Below are 19,317 nucleotides of genomic sequence, written 5' to 3'. Positions count from 1 at the left end.
ACCCATGGATAAGGGAACAATTTTGGCAACCAAATATATGGCAGAAAGTTTTTAGACGATGTAATGGTTGTATTACACGATGGAGATAATGCAGAAGATATAATAGGGCCGCGTACCTTGCAAAACTTACAAGGTCTTACAAAATCAACAATTTTTAATTTTGCTGCACCATATGAGGAGGTGAAAGGGCAAACATTAAAAAATAGTTGGAAGAATTTGTTTTATGGCCAAGATGCAGACATAGATTTAGAAGGGTTAGAAGTTACTGATTTCTGTAGGACAATACATAATAATGCCGGAGAACATTGAAACAGTGAAAAAAATTTCAGCTGTTTCTAGCTTTTACAATAGCTAGAAGTGGATGAAGGTGACCTAGAGCATAACATCATGACTGAAAGTGAAATAGCAGATGAAGTTATGAAAAATGAGGATGGAAGTAAAGATAGCGAAGAAGACGACAAAATAACACTGCCAAAAATGAAGACATCAGAGGTAAGATCGCATCTCGATGATCTAGTAACATTTATTGATTATTCATCAGATAACTAAGTTCAACTGTATTCTACGCAGTTTCGTAATTTTAGAGTGTTGATCATAAAAACAGCAAATATGAAAAGTGCAAACGAAACTTGATTCCTTTTTTAAAACAGGATTACCGACGAGAAGCGCGTCGATATTCAATATCAATAACAACGCCACTTCACGACAAATATCCGAAGATAATTAAATAGAATTTGTTTGTATTTTTTATATATATATATAAATACAGTGTATATACATATTACCAAAAAAAAAGTTTTTTGATTTAGTTTAAATATATTTTTATATAATGGACTTTTGGCTTTAACGGACACCCCTTCCCCCCAAGTAGTCCGATATATCGAGGTTTTACTGTACTCTGATAACGACTGAAGAAAAGCTAAAACGATGGAAATAATATATGGAAGAGCTCTTCGACGACGAAAGAGGAAACCTAAAAGACATATCTTTCGAGGGCAGAAAAACAAGTATAGAAATTACAAAGAAAGAAATATTGTATGCACTAAAGAACACCAGAAACGGAAAAAACCCGGGGCCAGCTATTGATATCCTTAAAATAATAGGAAATAAGTACTTGGATGTCCTCTTAAAGCTCTTTTTAGGGATAAAAATGGGAAAAATTAATAGAAGAGTATTCGGGAAAATAAAATTAGTGAAATTAATCCAGCGCTTATTGATTTACATAATGATAGCGGTAGTGAATTTAGTGACGATGATGATGATTTATAAATTTAAATAATTAGTAAGTACACTATTATAATGTTATTTACAAAATAATTGTACAGCAGGTTAACCAATATATTTTATAAATTCAATATTAGCCAAATAAACAATAATATTTATAATTCCATTTGAATTTTTGCTCCTCATTTTATACAAATTAACTTTAACTGATAATACAGGCAAAAATATTCTAAACAAAGTAAAAAATTAAAAAGATTATGGAGAACTCCAGTGCAGTTTACCGTGCCTTTTACCACAACAAAAGGTTTTCTGCGAATTCCCTTAATCGTTTAGAGGTGTAAGTTGGTTGAATGTACTGTATGTAGCAGGTAGCAGAAGCGTGCTTGTATTTTGACGAGGTTTATCTTGAAAACGAACACAGTATAGTATAAAATTAGATTGTAAAAATTTTACCTGTAGAGATTGTATACTATCGTACAGTTGGTCAACGGAGCTAGCCCCTAGCAATAAGCACTGCACAGATTCATTTTTTAAACACCACGCTATAGCCAACTGTGTTAAAGAGCAACCAAGTTTTTCAGCCAAAGCATTCAGTTCCCGAATCTTCTCAGCTTGCCGTCTGGATTCATCAGGTTGAAGTCTATCTTTCATCCAACTGTAACCCTAAAACAATATATTAGTTTATTTTAAATATTCATTTTGTCATTTCGTTTATTCAGATCCTGTTTCTATATTTTTTACAAAGTTCAGTCTTTCAAAGTCGTCAAAGCCTTTCTTAGAAACTAACAAAATTAATTTAAAAATACAGTTTGGGGAAGGTAGTCCACAGTGAGACGCGGTACACAGTAAGACATTGTTTTGGTGCTCAATTAAGTTGATATTTTATTTGTGGATGGATTTCGTTTACTGCCACCTGGCGCTGTAGTGAATTCGCATTTACCCGAGTTTTGTAAAAGAATATATATAAAAAAAATATTTTACGAAGGTAAGTAGTTACTTTTTAGAAGGTATTATTGAAGTAGTAATTAACAGCAGGTAGTTTAATTCGATAATTTCACTTCGAAATACTATTATTATTGTTGTTGGCTCTAACCTCACAAAATTTCAATCATATAAAATTACTTCTTAGAATAACTGTTTGGGTTAATTTATATCGAGTAAAATAGTATACTGTATCCAGAAATTTAGTGTCTCATTATAAAAGTTATTTTAATAACAGCTGTAAAACTGAATAATCCCTTGTAAATACTCTATTGTTGTAATTATCACAGCTACCAAAGCTGCCAGGACCGGCATAATAGCCAAGCATAGCACGACTGTATATAGGTATATATAATCAGATCAAATATTATCAATAAAGCATAATGTCAAAAAACTCTTTTTATAAACATACAAATTTCCCATAATTATTGTTATTAATCATTATTTTAAGTCTCAACGCAGAAAATGTTTTGTGTGTGTTTTGTGTTTTATTGGCACTAGTTTTCACACTGGCCAGTCAATTTCATAATGATTTTTTAGACTATAACTAACTCAGGGGAGTACTGAGTAGTGTCTGTGTTAAGTAAATGTCTTGTTACTTAGTAAAGTCGACTTCATTGTCTTTACAAAGAGACGCTAATTGTATCTGAACGTCTGAGGTCCCTTCGGTGAGTACCGATTTACTCGTTTTAAAAGGTTCATATTTATTCATGTTGACTTGTTATGTTTGAGATTTCCGTTTCATGTCTGAAAAAGTTGGCAAAAAATGGGAAATATTCTTTATTAATAATTTTACGAAAAAAAATTATTCTTCATTAAAGGTTATGCATCACATAGAAATCATTAACAGATAATCTTATAAAATATTAAGTGGTAGATAGGTAAAATCAAAATTATTAATTAATACTGAAGAGGAAAGTGATTTTAAATTTAGATATGCAAGAAAATGTAATTTTAAAATGTTTGTAGCTATTAAAAATTATGTCCAAGTTTAGATTCATGGCCTTCTAATAATTAAATAATACATTTAAAGTAAAATGTAAATAAAAAAATACTTTTACATTTGTTGATTTTGTATATTGAATAAGGTAAATTAGAAATAAAATTAAAAATTAATGCACCTACTGATACATCATTAAAAGGCCATGAATCTAAATTTAAAAATAATTTTTAAATCCTACAACCAAATTAATAACATTTTATGCTGCACCTAAATTTAAAATCACTTCACTTTTAAGCATAAATCAATATTTTTGATTTTCGGTGTATACCACTTAAACTTTTATAAATTTGATTATTGATTTCTATGAAATGCAGAAATGTTTATGAAGAATAGTTTTTTTCATGAAATTAATAATAAATAAATTTCCCATTTGTTGCCAACTTTTTCAGACATACTTTATACCTTACTAACAATTAAAACACTTCTTTCCTTACATGAAGTATAAAATATAATCATATTTAGTTATATGTATATATCTACATTAATTCATTTTAATTTTCACTTCACCATTTTATTATTTCACTTGCAATTTTTTTAACAAAACAAAAATTGTTTATGACTTTCAAAATTTGGATATATTTAATAAAGAATCGAGACAGAAAATATAATAATTAATTAATTCTAATACTCCATCAGCTTATGTATTGTTTTCCTTAATAATCTAGATATTTATTTAAATTAAATATGTAATGTAAATGACAAATAAAATATAAAATTCGTTAAGCCGGCCCTTTTTACTATTTACCTGAAGAGGCAAATCCCTTTATGGCTTCGACTTTATCAGCGGGATACTTTTAAATTCTGCATAAGTCAATTCTTATAATTGTGAATGAAGTATACACAGTGAGACTGTCTCAGTCTGTACCAGTTTGTAGTTGGTATCTTAAATGTTGGTAATAATTTTTATAAATAAAGCATAGTTGAAAGTTATTTTAATAATGAAGATAATTAATTATGAATGTTACTATAATTCGGTATTCATTTCAGATGGTAAGAAAACAGAAACCACGAAAAATTGCTATCTTTTCAAAAGAATCAATGGGTAGGTATCAATAGTAAATTTAGTTATAAATGAGAACCTGTCTTTGCGAAGAGCCTCCGAATTATGTGCTGTAAAATTTCAAACGTTGCAAAGATATGTTGCTAAAAACGCTTGACTGAAGGGGAAATCTCCATGACCTTTATGTATGGCTGCAGATTGGTGTTTAATGAGGAACAAGAACAAAACTTTAAAGATTATTTGGAAACCTGTAGCAAAATGGCGTATGGTCTAACGACTTTAGATGTTCATAAACTGGCGTATAAAATTTCTGTTGTAAATAAACTGAAAACGCCAGAATCATGGAATTCAACAAAAATGGCAGGTGAAGTTTGGCTACGAGGTTTTATGCCACGCTGCAAAACTTTCAGCATAAGACAACCAGATACTTGGAGCTTATCAATACTGACTTCTTTTAATAGACACAATGTAGGAATTTTCTTTGAAAATCTCCGTAATATATTGAATAAAAACCCTTCACTTTCCCAAGGATCGAAAACTTTTAATTTAGATGAAACCGGACTGACCACTGTTCAGAACCCTAAAAACATTATTACAACAAAGGGTGTCAAGCAAGTAAACCTTTGTACGAGTGGTGAACGAGGTGAGCTGGTTACAATGCGTGCCATTGTTTTTGCTGCTGCAACTTCCCTGGCACCAGTCCTAGTATTTCCTAGGAAATTTTTCAAGCCGCATATGTTACAAGGTGCTCCTCCCGATACATTAGGGTTGGCAGCACAAAGCGGTTGGACGAATTCCGAATTATTTGTCGAGGTATTGGAATATTTTACCAAACAAATAGTTCAATAAATAATCCTTCTCTATTGATTTATGATAATGCAGAGTGTCATATATCTGCAAAAATAGTTAACAGGGCTAGAGAGGCTGGAGTTTTTATATTAACTTTGCCTCCACATTACAGCAATAAAATGCTTGATCTAACACTTTTTGGTTCATTTAAATCATATTATAACAGAGAATGTGACAAATGGATGCTAAACAATTCGGGTATTCATTTAACAATTTACAATATAGCCGAGTGTATTCGCCTTGCGTTTTTGGATGCTTTTACCCCCAGCAATATGGTTAAAGGATTTGAGAGATCGGGAATTCATCCACTTAACCCTGATATATTTGGGGATGCTGATTTTCTTCCAGCAAGCGTAACTGACAGACTGTAAGACACCGATAAAAGCACAGATCTAATGCACCAGGTCCAAGTCATTTTAATGCTGCTGTAATAAATTCTGTTAGTTGAGATAATGATGTTGAGACACCAAGTCGACACGCTGAAGTAACTGAAGTTGCTCAAGTAACTACGCCAAAAGAAAGAATTAAGTTTTTAAGCCCTGAAATTATACGAGGGTTTCCTAAAGCGAGACCAAGGAAGACTACTAGAGCAAGAAGAAACAAAAAAGCGCAGTGTTAACAGATACCCTTGAGAAATTACTTATTGAAGAAAAACAACAAAAGAAGGCAATTAGTTAAAAAACAAAAACTATATGAATGAATTAAAATCGTTAAAAAAGGGAAAAACAGAAATATTTCAGAAGAAAGTGATACAATTCAAAATGAAGAGGAAGTCGAATATAAAGAGGAATCCTTAAACATGGAAATGGATAAAGAAAATTTTATGCTGGATCAAGATTCGAATATTCCAATAATAAAAAGAACATTTGTGCTCATACGGTTCCCTGGTAAAACACACTACGTTGGAAAAGTTACAGGTAACAATATAGCTATAATACCTCGTATTTTTGCATATTTTTTAATTTTTCTTTTAATTACAGAAGTAAAAAATGCAGGATTTGTTCAAAGTGTCGTTTTTGAGGAAAAGCAATAAAATAGACAATGCTTTTGTCTTTCCTAACGTAGAAGATGTCGCTTTTATAAGAAAGCCAGATGTGGTATTTGTGCTTCCAGATCCATTGTCAGCCGCTACCAAGCGGCAATGCAACATTTTTAAATTTGGTATAAAATTTACGGGACTAGGTGTTCGATAAGGAAACTGAAATACCCATGTCTCATTGTGTACTGTATACTGTCTCACTGTGTCTCGCATGAGGTACACAATGAGACAGTTTTCATGAAAAAAATAAATACTTGTTCACAATTTGTGTTAGGTTTTTTTCAGTTTTAATCTATTGTGTTGTTGGCATCTAAACCATAGTTAAGGAATTAAATTTAATTTTTGAAATTTCTGAGTTCTATTTGAAGAAATACGATTTTTGTCTCACTGTGGACCACCTATTTTAAATATATTATTGAACATAAATTATCTTACTTCTTTGTTGGCTGCTGTAGTTTCGTCTTCCGTCCACGAAAATGAGCTATACTTGTTTTTGAAACTGGCACGAGAAAATAACTGCACGCTGCCTCCTCCACCACTTCCACTTCCATCCTCACGACCTTGAGTGAATCCCATAGAAATAGGCGACCAAGCCATAAGACCTAAAATAAACAATATCTTACATGTTGTTTCATTATTTACTTTATAGATAATGCAATAAGTGATGATAAACGTGTGGACTCTTAAAGAACTAAAACAAGGCTCGTATCGGTAGAAATAGATTAGGTATATAAGGAGAAAGGAAAGGCAATATTTTTGTTTGTATTTTATTATTATCCTGTTAATTACTGTGTCATTATTTATATTTTTAAAATATATTTTATGATGCATTTTATTTGTATGTACGTATTTCAATAAAATATTTTTTCTTGCACACCGCACCTGGTGCGTTCTGCGGCACTACAGTTTCAAAAACATGGTTCAGTGTCGACAACGCGCATGGCGCGTTTCTTTTTTTCTGTAATATAAATTGAAGGGCTTGGGGGAAAAAGGTAACAAGCCAAAAAAGTAGAAAATGGAGAAAACCTAGTTTGAAACTTTCAATCAAATCCTTAAATCAGAGTTTTTATTAAAACACAACAATATTTTTTTAAATGAAGCTTTCTTCTGAATATAAGCAATTTACAAACTAAAAAAAACAAACGGAACTCTTAACTAAAAGAGAAAAAATATTTTTCTTGAGCAACGTGGCTTACTCCTTTTTTACAAAAACATTGTTGTATTGTGTCTCCGTTTCCGGATCTTCTGCGAGGTCTGTTGACTGTTGTCGAACGCCTAGCTTAACGTAAAAGTCGTGATAAACTAAAGAAATATAAGGCATCAGTTCCCTTAAATGTTTAGCTTATTTTCGTTAAGAGGTACAGATGTGGTATATTTTGGAGGAAGATCTCTTAGATTTTTTATTCGATTTCCATCTTTTACTCCTCGCTTACCAATATTGACCGATTTGAACTCTTCATTTAAAAAGTGTTTCACAAGCATTGTGTTTGGTTTACCCGCCTCAAATCTAAAACATCTAACTTGACTAAAACGTAAAGGTTCTTTTTCGCCTGTCGTCTGTTTTTTGTTAGTTTGCATTTGCAGCTGGCCAAAGAAAATAAAATCTTTTTGTTGCATCTTGATAACTTCAAATGGATTGGTTTTTTTGGCTTTTCTTATAACGTCGCACCATTGATTGGGATGATAGATTTGTGCCGTAAATTTCTTTTTCTTCTCAATTAGGGCGAAATCACGATCTGAGGGTAAGCGCGTATGCCCACTTACAAGAAAACGATGTTCGATAGCCAAAAACTGTTTTTCTCTTACTAGTTGGATATATACTGACATCAGAGCCCAGTTTTTATTTTGACCCCCACAGTTATCGGTGTAAATGATAAGCTCTTTATTGTCAGTATTTGTTAGGAACATTTCGATATATTTCAGTAGTGCACTTGCAATTTCATCACTACCCCTCTTTGCCACATTTTCGGTCCAAGTGAACATGTACCCCTGCTCTCTGTTGCAGTTATGGATGCCCAAATTGTACATCCATGCCTTTCTCAAATAAAATGCTTTTTCCATAGTCAAATTCGGCACTGGCAATGCCTGTTGTAAATCAAATGAAATTACTTCCTTTTCATCTGTTAATTTGTCATGTGCAGACTCTTTTATCAAGTCCTGTTGCATCGCCTCAGCCCTTCTTTGATGCAACTCTAACTTTAACTTAATTTGTTGACATTCTTCAGCATTTTCTTTATTTGATTCGAGCGAGACATTGTATGAATCGCATGTTTGGCATGTATCCGTTTTTGGCTGTTTAAATCCTATATTATATTGCGAGCAAAAAACTCTTCTGTAATAATTTTCTTTCACTGGGACAATATGTTTGGCATTGTACCAAGGTATATAATAATCTGTATATAAAGATGATATGGACAATTCGTGATTGATGTAAGTGCGGTTGGGGTTATCTTGCCTGCTGTAATGGCTAGAATATTTGGGTATTGCTTGAATATGTCGATGGATGGACAGAATTCTCTATTCAGATATTTTGTTTTTTCTGTTCGTATGTTTTCCTCGCTTATCAGTTTTTGGAGTAGACTTTCCTTCCTTTATTTGGCAACAGATATTATATATCCGCTTTTTTGACTGCTGAAGACCATGAACTGCCAAAAATTCAGATTTGCATACTTCTTTGTCAGTGGCATTACCTAATCTTTATATAATATTTAAATGATATACTTTTACAAGATGATTGGCGTTTGATTTTTTTTGGGTAACTTCTTTTTTTGGGAATGCATTTTATTCTACTAAATAAGTAGTTATTTTATTGCTGTCGAGTCCCCAGATTCCAAAATGCATGAAAAATTTCTTCTTCTTTCCCCATCAGGCTTGTTCTACATTTGTGTTTTCTCCCGGTCCCTTTTCTTAGAATGAACTTTTCTCCAGCGTGAGGGCGTTGAATTTTCTGGAAAGCCACACACAGTTTTCGTAGAAATTCTGCTAGGCATATGAACAAAAATACTGCAGCCGGAGATATAACGCAGTACACATCGTAGTTACACAACATTACTGCGTTATGTAGACGTATTGTACGTAAAGGCAACAATACATATTCCGATACATAGGTAAAATTTGAAATTTTATATTAAGCTTAAAAATAACAAAATCTTTTGCTAAAAAAGGGAATAAGCCGCATAGAAATAAACTTACCAATATATGTATAACTCCTGTTGAACAGTCACTTTCAGTAACACTGTCATCTTTATCATTCATATCGTCATCTGAATCAAAATCAGAGAATTCACTTCCACTACTACTCTCAAAATCAACTTTTCTTTTAGCTCGGCGTAATTTATAGTCATCCATCTTGAAATTCGCCTGTGGCATGTTCCTTTTCTAACCAAAAACTTCTGAATTTTGGCAATTGTTAAGAAAGAAATTCGCGTATAGAGGCGCCATCTCTTTATCAATAGCTGAAATAATTGATCAGCAGTTTCATTGCAGACTTGCAGGTATCTTTTAGAGGAAATCTAATTTTTTAGATTTATGTGGCTTGTTACCTTTTTCCCCCAAGCCCTTTAATTGTTAAAAACTAAGATAAAATACTACTCTGAGAGGTTATTATTAAAAACTGACAGCTAGAATAAAAAATAGAACTGGCTCACGAGTATAACTCTCCCGTCCAAGTTGGCAATGAATGTGTTAAGTGGTTTTACACTTTGGAAGGTTTTTTACCAAAAATATATTTGTTATTGTAACAATTTAGTACAATTTAGTATTAATTTATCGTTTCTGAATAAATTAAGCTATCCAAAGCTATTAACAAAACCTCATGAACTTTTTTCAGTGTGTAAATGTTTCTGACAGGAGTAGAAAAATAAGGAATATGTACGCCACATACAACTATTGTAAGAAAAGACGTTAAAAAAGAAATCTAAATTTAAAACAAGTTTCTATAAAACAAAATACAATTATAGATATTTCCTACTACTCTATATACGCTCCGAAATATATCAGCTTCACTTATCGTTTCAATACACGTATTCAAGAATGGTCTAGAATTTTAGATAGTTGTATTGGTTCAATATCTCTAAAATTGGTGCAAAATCCTCTAGAGTATATATTCCTTTCTTCCTCAGTCTACTTCGGATATAGCCCCGAGAGATCATATCTACTTTAACGTTCCTTATGGTTCATCTACGTTTGCGTGATTTGAAACAATGCACAGAAAGTCTCTAAAAATTTATGTGTTTAAAATTAAGCTAATCAACAATGTTACATCATAATGTATATTGTACTATGGCGATGTAAAGAATAGCAATGCTTTCACTTTTTTATTGATTATGAATTTATATTTCCATTATACGAGTATATTAAGAATTAATAGATTAATTTTTAATACAATAACAGAAAAATTAGATCTATTTTTCCTTTATATTTCAATTTTATATTAAAAATTTATATATTGATTTTTATATAATATTAGACGAATAAAGTCTCTTGTTTTTCTTTTTTTAAGGATTAGGTCATGGTTGTGTGTCCTAGTCGTGTTGTGTTTTATTTAGTATGCTTCTGACCTCTTCTACATGCGAAGAGAGAGGAGTTAGTGGGGGCATTTCCAAATTATATTATATAACATATATATATATATATATATATATATATATATATATATATATATATATATATATATATACATAACAATTTTATTTTTTTGTCACGTAATATTTCGCCAACTGATTGTTGGCTTCATCAGAAGTGCACTACAAATGAGACCTCTACTTGCACAACAACCAATCTCCACTTTTTGAACAATCTGACCTGAATACGCCACTGGATTCCTTGTAAAAAGACGCATCTAGCTATGCATAAATTTCGTAAGTAACATAACCACCAAACTCCCATTGAAATTAAATGGAGAAAATTGGTTGTTGTTTCAAAACGACCATTCTCCAAGGTCGTATAGGTTTCAAAACAAACCAATATGCCTCTTCACAAATCAGAGCACTAGATTGTATCCAGTGGCCGGTGATTTTTAAGATGGCGGTCATAGTAGTGTCAGCTGAGAAAAGAAACATTATTCTCTAAAGTTTCCGCAATTTAGTAATAAATGGAGACAATAACAGAAGTATTAGCGCCTACAAAGTGTAGAAAAAGAGTCGCACAGCCAGAGAAATGGGCAAGAAATGTAAGAAAACGGCTGAGGTTAGTATATTTTTAGATCTATATAGAAGAAAAAATGTCATCTGTCGTGAGTGCAACATGCTTGGCAGTTTTGTTAAAATGCAGGGAAAATGTATAATTTTCATTGTTTTTTATATTTAAAAAATGATTTACATATAATTACTAGATATCTAAAATATAATGTGAATTTAATTTATTTGTAGGTATGGGGAAACAAAGGCACGTAAAATGCCAATATGCAACCACGACGGGAGAGCCTACCAGTGCACAAAACGCAATATTGCGGATGTGATGGCATTTTATAAAGCTTTTTAAAAAAATGAAGAAAAAGTTAAACAAGACACCTTTATACTGCAATTTCTACAGTTAAACCCTGTTCGCAGACAAAACTGGAGTCAATCGTAATAAGACGACTACATGCAAGTGTTTAATAAAAGGTCCAGATGTCAAGTTACCCATTTGCCAAAAGACTTTCACAAATGCCTTGAGGATCACAAGGGGCTGACTCCGAACTATAATCAACAATTTTAGAGGGGAGAGTATAATGTGAGCTATGTTAGAAAAATTTGAACTCTAAGGTTGACGTTCTGGAAATTTGAAAGATAAGTGACGTTACTTTATATAAATTGTGACGTGCACGCATTTTTATATGAAAAATACTATATCTTCATTGATATGCCACGAGGTAGTACTCTGTATAGAGCACTTAGTATTCTAAAACAAGTAACTGTAGCTTAGTAATGGAGTTTGATTTGTAGCTTCAATTTTGCATGCAATGCTTTCCTGAAGGCAGTATTGGTCTTCATATTGTGGGACTCAGGGCCCTCAAGAGAAAATCAAGCTGATCTTTAGTCATTTTCAAATGTCTCGGTTATATTTTAGGATCTTCTTCAGCTAGTTTGGTTAATAATTGAGTTAAAGTATTCTCGGTGCTGAATCCATATACCTTTGATGTCGTGCTTTTTTGGTTTTTAAAAATTTTCCTACATTCATCTAATCGGGCTGAACTGACTATTTATATTCTGACACTTACTACTTATCGCCATTTTTAAATTTGCTAAACTTAACGAAAAATTGGACAAGTGTAAATAGCTTTAGTTTTCACCTTCTCTTTCACTAAAGCTGAATTATCCGCAGTGTACAACTAAAGTAAATGATATAAATTTGCCTTTACAGTCATCAAATTTGCATACTTCTCTCTTTCTATATATGTATTAATGTTTGTAAACATAGATTAATAATTGAAAAAACATTAACTTACCTACACCTATTTTGTTGTATAATTCAGGCATATATAACTCGGTCTTTTCCCTGCAAAACATGTGATACTCCGTCTGTTCTACGATTGGCGTCACGCAGTTAAACTGCCTGCAGTTAGTGTAGGCTTCCATTATTTCGACGGGAGACCATCGAGCTGTTCCCCAGTACATAACCCAACCCTGGCATATAGCGTAATGCATTGCTCGTACAACTTCTGAAAAACAAAAAAAAAATAAATTAGTTAAAAAAATGTAGAGCTTTGCTATGTTAATGAGTCTGTCGAATTAAAATAATTGGAAACCAGTTTGGAAAATAAATTGTAAAATACGTATAATAGTATGTATTTTAAAACTTGAACAATATGGACAGTACAAATTTTGACGATCCATAAGGGAATTGTATCAATACCGATGGACATTGTGCGGTTAACTTGTTACTTATCATCAACAGTTTTTGTGAAGAAACTGACTGCATAAATAAAAAACTATCATTATAATCGGTACAAGAAGACAACCAATGGAATATATTGATATACTCTTAATACATCAGTCATTGAGTATATAAAGAAATAATTGATAAAACATGATGAGATGATGAGAAATGAAACCAAATATAAATTATTAAAATACATTATACAAAGAAAAATTCAGGGTAAGAGAGACGTCGGCAGATGACGAATTTTCTGGCTAAAGAACTTAAGAACATGGTTTGCAGCATCCACCAATATTCTATTCAGAGCAGCAACAAATACCATTATCATCGCCAGAATTATTAAGAACAATCAGCTGCCATTCGATTTCTGAAAACTTTCTTGTGTTTAGCACAGTATAACCTTTTGGTTAGTATACATCCTTGTCTAACGCCTTGCAGAATCTGGATCGCTTCCGTCGGTTCATCTCCAAGATTTGTTCTTATTGTGGCTGATTGGTTCCAGTATAAATTTTGTATTTGTATTAAAACCTACCCAGGCGCTGATATTCAATCTGACCACAATCCTTTAATGGGCGTGTATAGAACCAAGTTAAAGAAAACTGTAAAAAACATGACAAGAGAAAACTGATATGTAGTGAAGTAAAATAAATAGTCAGCAAAATAATAAATAGAAAAAAATTCAAATAAATCGATAATACAACGGAAAACACAGAAGAGAAGATAGAAACCCTTAATAAAACGATAAACGACATTAAAGACAATTTTATAAAAAACGAAGAAGATAAGAATAAAACATGGATGACGACACAGATTCTGCAGCTGATGGAAGAATGAAGGAAAAAAAAGAACAATAACTTAATGTATAAAACATTACAACAAGATAAACAGAGACAGATCAGAGAAGCCAAACAGAAAGAACTGGAGAAAAAATGCCAAGAAATCGAAATTCTACAGTAAATACGACGACTTCAACGTGCATAAAAAGGTAAAAGAAATTACAAACAAATGTAATAACAGAAGAGTAAGTAAATTTGTTAATGATAACGGAGAGGTAATTGTGGACAAAGATAAAAAATTACATACGAAATTTATTTTTTGATGAGAGGGAGAACCAGTCCCCAATACCTACGGAAACAGGACACCCATACTAGTGGCAGAAATAAGAGCAATCATAATATCACTAAAAGAAGGAAGAGCTCCTGGACCAGACTAAGTACAGTCTGAACTTCTTAAACTTCTTGATGATGAATCTTTAAGAATGTAATATCTTCAATAATATCTATGACAAAAGCAATATTCCAAACTATTGGCTAGTTTTAGAATTTATTACGTTACCAAAGAACGAAAAAGTGCGGAGAATATAGGCTAATAAGTCTAATGGGACATACACTAAAACTTTTTCTTAAAATTATACATCGCAGAATATATAAGCTATGGGAAGAGAGAATACAAGACACACATTTTGGATTCATGAAAGGCGTAGGTACGAGAGATGCACTGTTTAGTCTACAGGTATTATTCCAAAGATGTAGAGATATGACTTGCGATGTCTACACCTGCTTTGTGGACTACCAAAAAGCATTTGACACAGTTCAACACCGAAAAATGATGGATGGATATAATACAAAATATAATAAATATAATAAAATTTATATTAAAAACATACCAGAAGAAAATAATTTCAGAACCTTTTTGAACTAATTAACTTTTAAACAAATAATATTTTTTCATTTTTGTTTGTTTATCTCTTATCTTTCAGATATAGGTTTTCTTTCATGGCATTTCGTTATTTCGATTCAAGTGAAACGACATCAAGAAATTTCATTCCAATATAAAAATAAAGCCAAATCGGTACCTTATCTTATTGTGCTCTTTATTTTATTTGCTCTCTAGTATAAAAGATAATATCTGGAAAATTATTTTACTTCCCTTTTCCGTAATAGACAAATAAAAAAGGAATGTATTGATTGGTATCTTGTATTCTCACGGAGAAGACAATTTTCCTCGTGGAATTTGTTTTGCACGTACAGCATTTCAAGTTTATGGGGTGGAAAAACATTAGCGAATAATATATGAACGTAGTTAGAGCACTTAGTGGTCGTTACAAAACAAAAACGATAAAAGTAATGTGATAAAAGAGAAATGTATATATCAGCATGTTTTAGAAATTTTAACTTTAGTATCGTTTATACAAATGAAATAATGCTTTCGTACGCACATTAACCAGCGTAAAACCTTTTTCAAATGTTTTTTATTTCCATATACAATTTATTGAAAAATATAGTGGAACGGCCGTCGCCCTGTATAAAATAGTAGATTTTTAAGGATAAGTGTTTATATTATTGCTATAGTATATTATATATAAAAGGTTATTATACAAGGTATTATACTATCAAGAGGCGAATAGAGATAGCGAGAAAAGCGTTTGTCAAAATTAAAAAGTTCCTATGCAGCCGGGACATAAATATAAACTTAAGAACGAGAATGTTAAGGTGCTATGTTTTCTCCGTTCTGCTGTACGGCATGGAAGCCTGGACACTGAAAAAGATAAACATCAAAAACATTGAGGCATTCGAGATGTGGTGTTACAGGAGAATGTGGAAAATACCATGGACAGAAAAAGTAACAAATCAAGATGTTTTGCTGAAGATGGGGAAGGAATGTGAAGTCATAAAAACCATACAAACGAAAAAACTGGAATATCTGATACACATAATGAGAGGAAAAAAGTACTTTCTGCTTAGACTCATAATCCAAGGAAACATCTCGGGAAAGAGAAATGTGGGACGTAGGAGGATTTCCTGGTTGCGAAATTTAAGGGAGTGGTATGGGTGCAGTTCAATACAGTTGTTCAGAGCTGCAGCCAACAAAGTAAAGATTGCTGTGATGGTAGCTAACCTCCGATAGGAGACGGTACTGCAAGAAGAAGATACAAGGTACTATAAGTACGACAGATCCGTTATTATTGAATATATCAAAACCAATTTTACTATTTTATCTGAATGTCCTTCATCATCATCTTTTAATAATTGTTGTTTTCTGCACCACAAGTTTCCGTGTTGGTACCAATACTATACACAATAGTATACAGCAGCAACTTTCCAAATCCCCGTAATACAAGCACACTTACTTTACTTTCTCATCTCTAGATGCAGATGTCCTATGTAAGTTTGCTCAAAATCACCTTGACCAGGTCGATAAATGTTGCGAGAGGTGAAGATTAACGCCTAACCCAAATAAATCACTAATGATTCTCTTTAGACATCCCAATCACAGCAGTTACATCATTCACAAAGTAGCCGAATGAATCGACCTAAGACTATGGGTGGATCGACTCCAGCTCCGTAACCGGATCGAATACCTGGGTGTTGTGTTCTCAGAGATACTACACCAGAGGTCTGATCTAGCAGTAACCCGAAACAGGGTAAGGAAAAGCGTCGGTGTACTCAACGGTCTATATGGTAGATTTGGGCGGACACATTCACATACACTCATATACACATACAAAACATACATCATGCCCGTGATTAAAAATAGTGCTAATATATACGCCATGTTCAGTCGTGACATTACACAACAACTGCTGGGGTTGTAAAGTAAACTACAGATAAACTACCTTTCCGCCCTCATACATCACCTATCGAATATTCAGCCCATAAATGAGAGGCTCTCCTCTCTGAGCAGGAGTTATACGATCAAAACCATCAGAGGCCAAAACTTCAGGGTCCAAAACATTATGTTTTGGGCTCTGAATAAATACAAACTGAATACAAACAATGTATTCATCAGATATCCTAAAAGAAAACTCCCCTTCTTTCCCACTAAATTGCTGACCTTTGCTAGCAACGAACTCCCTGATGAATACATGGACATCCTGGAGGCAACTCCGCTTCATTACCGTAATTAATTAAATAGCTCACTTCGAGCTTTGCTACGGATAGGGAGGAATCGGTTTTCTGTGGTTTTCCGAACCCATTGCACATTACAGTTTATATTTAATTTTATATGTAAACTCACTCATCTATACCACTAATTAATTAATATACTAACAATTTCTGAAAAGAACCGTTTTAGCTCAAACCCCTTCAGCTCCGACCACCCTGGACATCTACCTAATCCGCAGGAAAAACATCCACCGATGTAAACGACCAGTGAGATATAACACAGCTACCCAGAGATCCAACAAAAGGAGACACGTCCTGAAGAGGTGATAGACACCTAAAACGGGTCATACAGAAACAAACTAAAGAAAAATACACCAATCAGAGACAGAACAACACTACAATAAAATAAAGTGTTTTCTGCATATACCATGGCCTTTATATAATATACGAAGGACTTCAGAAAGGGAATATGAATACATACGTTCAATCTAGAACACGCTGGTTTCTCCTGTTCGAATTAAATGTGTATCTTAGGATATACAAGGGAAATAAGCAAGTAGACTGTAGTAAAATATTATTATAGCAAGTGAAATAAAAGCAGACAATATACTTATACATTTAATTTTAACTGGTTAAAGTCTACAAAGTTAAAATATGTATGCGACTTGAATAACGCCGCATAATAAACAAAAGGGCCAGAATCTCTTAGAGGAAACAATATTGATCATTGCAGGCTGTGAATATATTATCCAAATTCAGGTAACCAAACTAAGCGACTAAAAAGGCGTTGACAACACACGAATAACAAAGAAATTTAAGAATTTGATTGCTTGTTGAGTATGATACGAAATAACGGCACAAGTTAACATTTTACACGTTAAAAAGGGAAAAAATATCTGGTCTCTTAGTAGTTTAACACATGGACGAATATTGTACCATGCTTTGGGATCGAGTCTGGTGAAATTCTGGCAATCTAATCCCCCGGGGGAATGGACCTGGTGATGGACAAGTGCCGTCCCAAATCTTTGGGATCTAGGCTGGTGGAATGACAAAGCTAATCCCAGTATTTTTGTCCCATTATACGAGAACCAAGTTACTGAAAGCAGACCGTTCAGTTCTCGACATAGAAAATCAGTTAAGTGACGAAGCTCTATGAAAAGATCTAAATGAATGAATGAAAGACAGTGAATAAGGAACTTTCCATAGAGACAAGTTTATTACATTTAAACTAAATGTATGAGAAAAGGTTTTCAAATGAAACAAAAAACGAATGCCAATTATAACGTAAACACGTTTAATTGAAATATTTAAATAAAAAGAAAACATTTTAGAAATATTTCTTAGCTACAATAATTAATTTAATTATATGAAGCAACGTTTTTATTAAGTATTGAAAAACTTTCCGGTAAAACGACAAACATTTAGATCAGAAAGATCTTGTTGCTGGTTATAAGCTGGATATAATATGGCTGAATGTTTGACGACAAAAGGGCAGCTGATGATAATTTTGTTCAGAGCTGCTGATTAAAGAATCCAAAAAATGTAAATAGGTACTTATCAAAATCCAACTTCTTAAAATGAAACTCAATCCTTTTGTGTTAATGTGTCAATGTTTTTATAGGAGATTAACCTTTCCGTCACCTTTTCTTTGAAGTCAGAAATTTCTCCAACTGAAATTTTTTCGATGGACAACATCGCAACCGCCGTCAGTCTTTCTTATGACATTATATTCCTTCTTTGAGAAACATCTTTTAGTTTTTACAGTTGACGTTGGCATCGTTAATAAAATAATCAAAACAATATGACAATATTAAATTTAAAGGATGTAAACAACCGATTGCATTTTCGTTTTCTAGTGTTACTTCTGGCCACTAGCAAAATATTGTTAATTCCTATTTCAGCGCACATTTTTCAACTATTGAAAATGCATTGCACAAGATATCAATGTCTTCTAAAAGTAGTGCCTTTCTATAATGTTCATAATTTTCTTTTTTAAACAACTTTGCATCAGATAGTTAATTTTTAAAAGCCGAACGATCCTTAAGTTGAAATATGATAACAAGTTTCTGTAGCAGATAAATTCAAATTCACCTTATTTCCTAACCGTCTCTTCAGTCCATTAAATTCTTGTATATTTTCTGTTACAGAAAGTAGGCTGTTTCCGATGTTAACAATCATTTTTTCAAAACTATCAATAGCATACTGCAATTTCACAGAGGTCGTTTCAAATTTCTCCAGTTGGTTAAACAATGTGTCAACATGCGGTATTATTTTGTAATAGCAATCCAACCAGTACTGGAATATATGATCATTAAACCATTTGACGAAACTGGCGACTTGAACTGTGGTCCCTATATTATATATTTTAGTATTTCCGGACTCAATATTTTCAAAACATTATAAGATGCTTTTTCGATTTTCAAATACAGCTTGAGAGACAAATTAGTCAGGAAAGACGAGGAAGACCAAGAACAAGGTT

At 32.7% G+C, this 19,317-nt stretch overlaps 1 protein-coding gene across 2 annotated transcripts in view; it reads right to left on the bottom strand.

Annotated features, from left to right (window-relative positions):
• Positions 1–19,317, bottom strand: part of Hk (potassium voltage-gated channel subfamily A regulatory beta subunit hyperkinetic) — a 398,149-nt gene that overhangs the window by 35,112 nt on the left and 343,720 nt on the right. For both annotated transcript variants that reach the window (XM_072534383.1, XM_072534384.1), the window contains 3 exons: positions 12,524–12,736; positions 6,532–6,698; positions 1,678–1,887 (listed from right to left, as the gene is read on the bottom strand). In XM_072534383.1, the coding sequence (XP_072390484.1) occupies positions 1,678–1,887; positions 6,532–6,698; positions 12,524–12,736 (590 nt within the window). The remainder of the gene's footprint in view (positions 1–1,677; positions 1,888–6,531; positions 6,699–12,523; positions 12,737–19,317) is intronic.

This window comes from Diabrotica undecimpunctata, chromosome 6, assembly GCF_040954645.1.
Source record: "Diabrotica undecimpunctata isolate CICGRU chromosome 6, icDiaUnde3, whole genome shotgun sequence".
NCBI lineage: Eukaryota > Metazoa > Arthropoda > Insecta > Coleoptera > Chrysomelidae > Diabrotica > Diabrotica undecimpunctata.
This window is presented reverse-complemented; position numbering and strand designations above follow the sequence as displayed.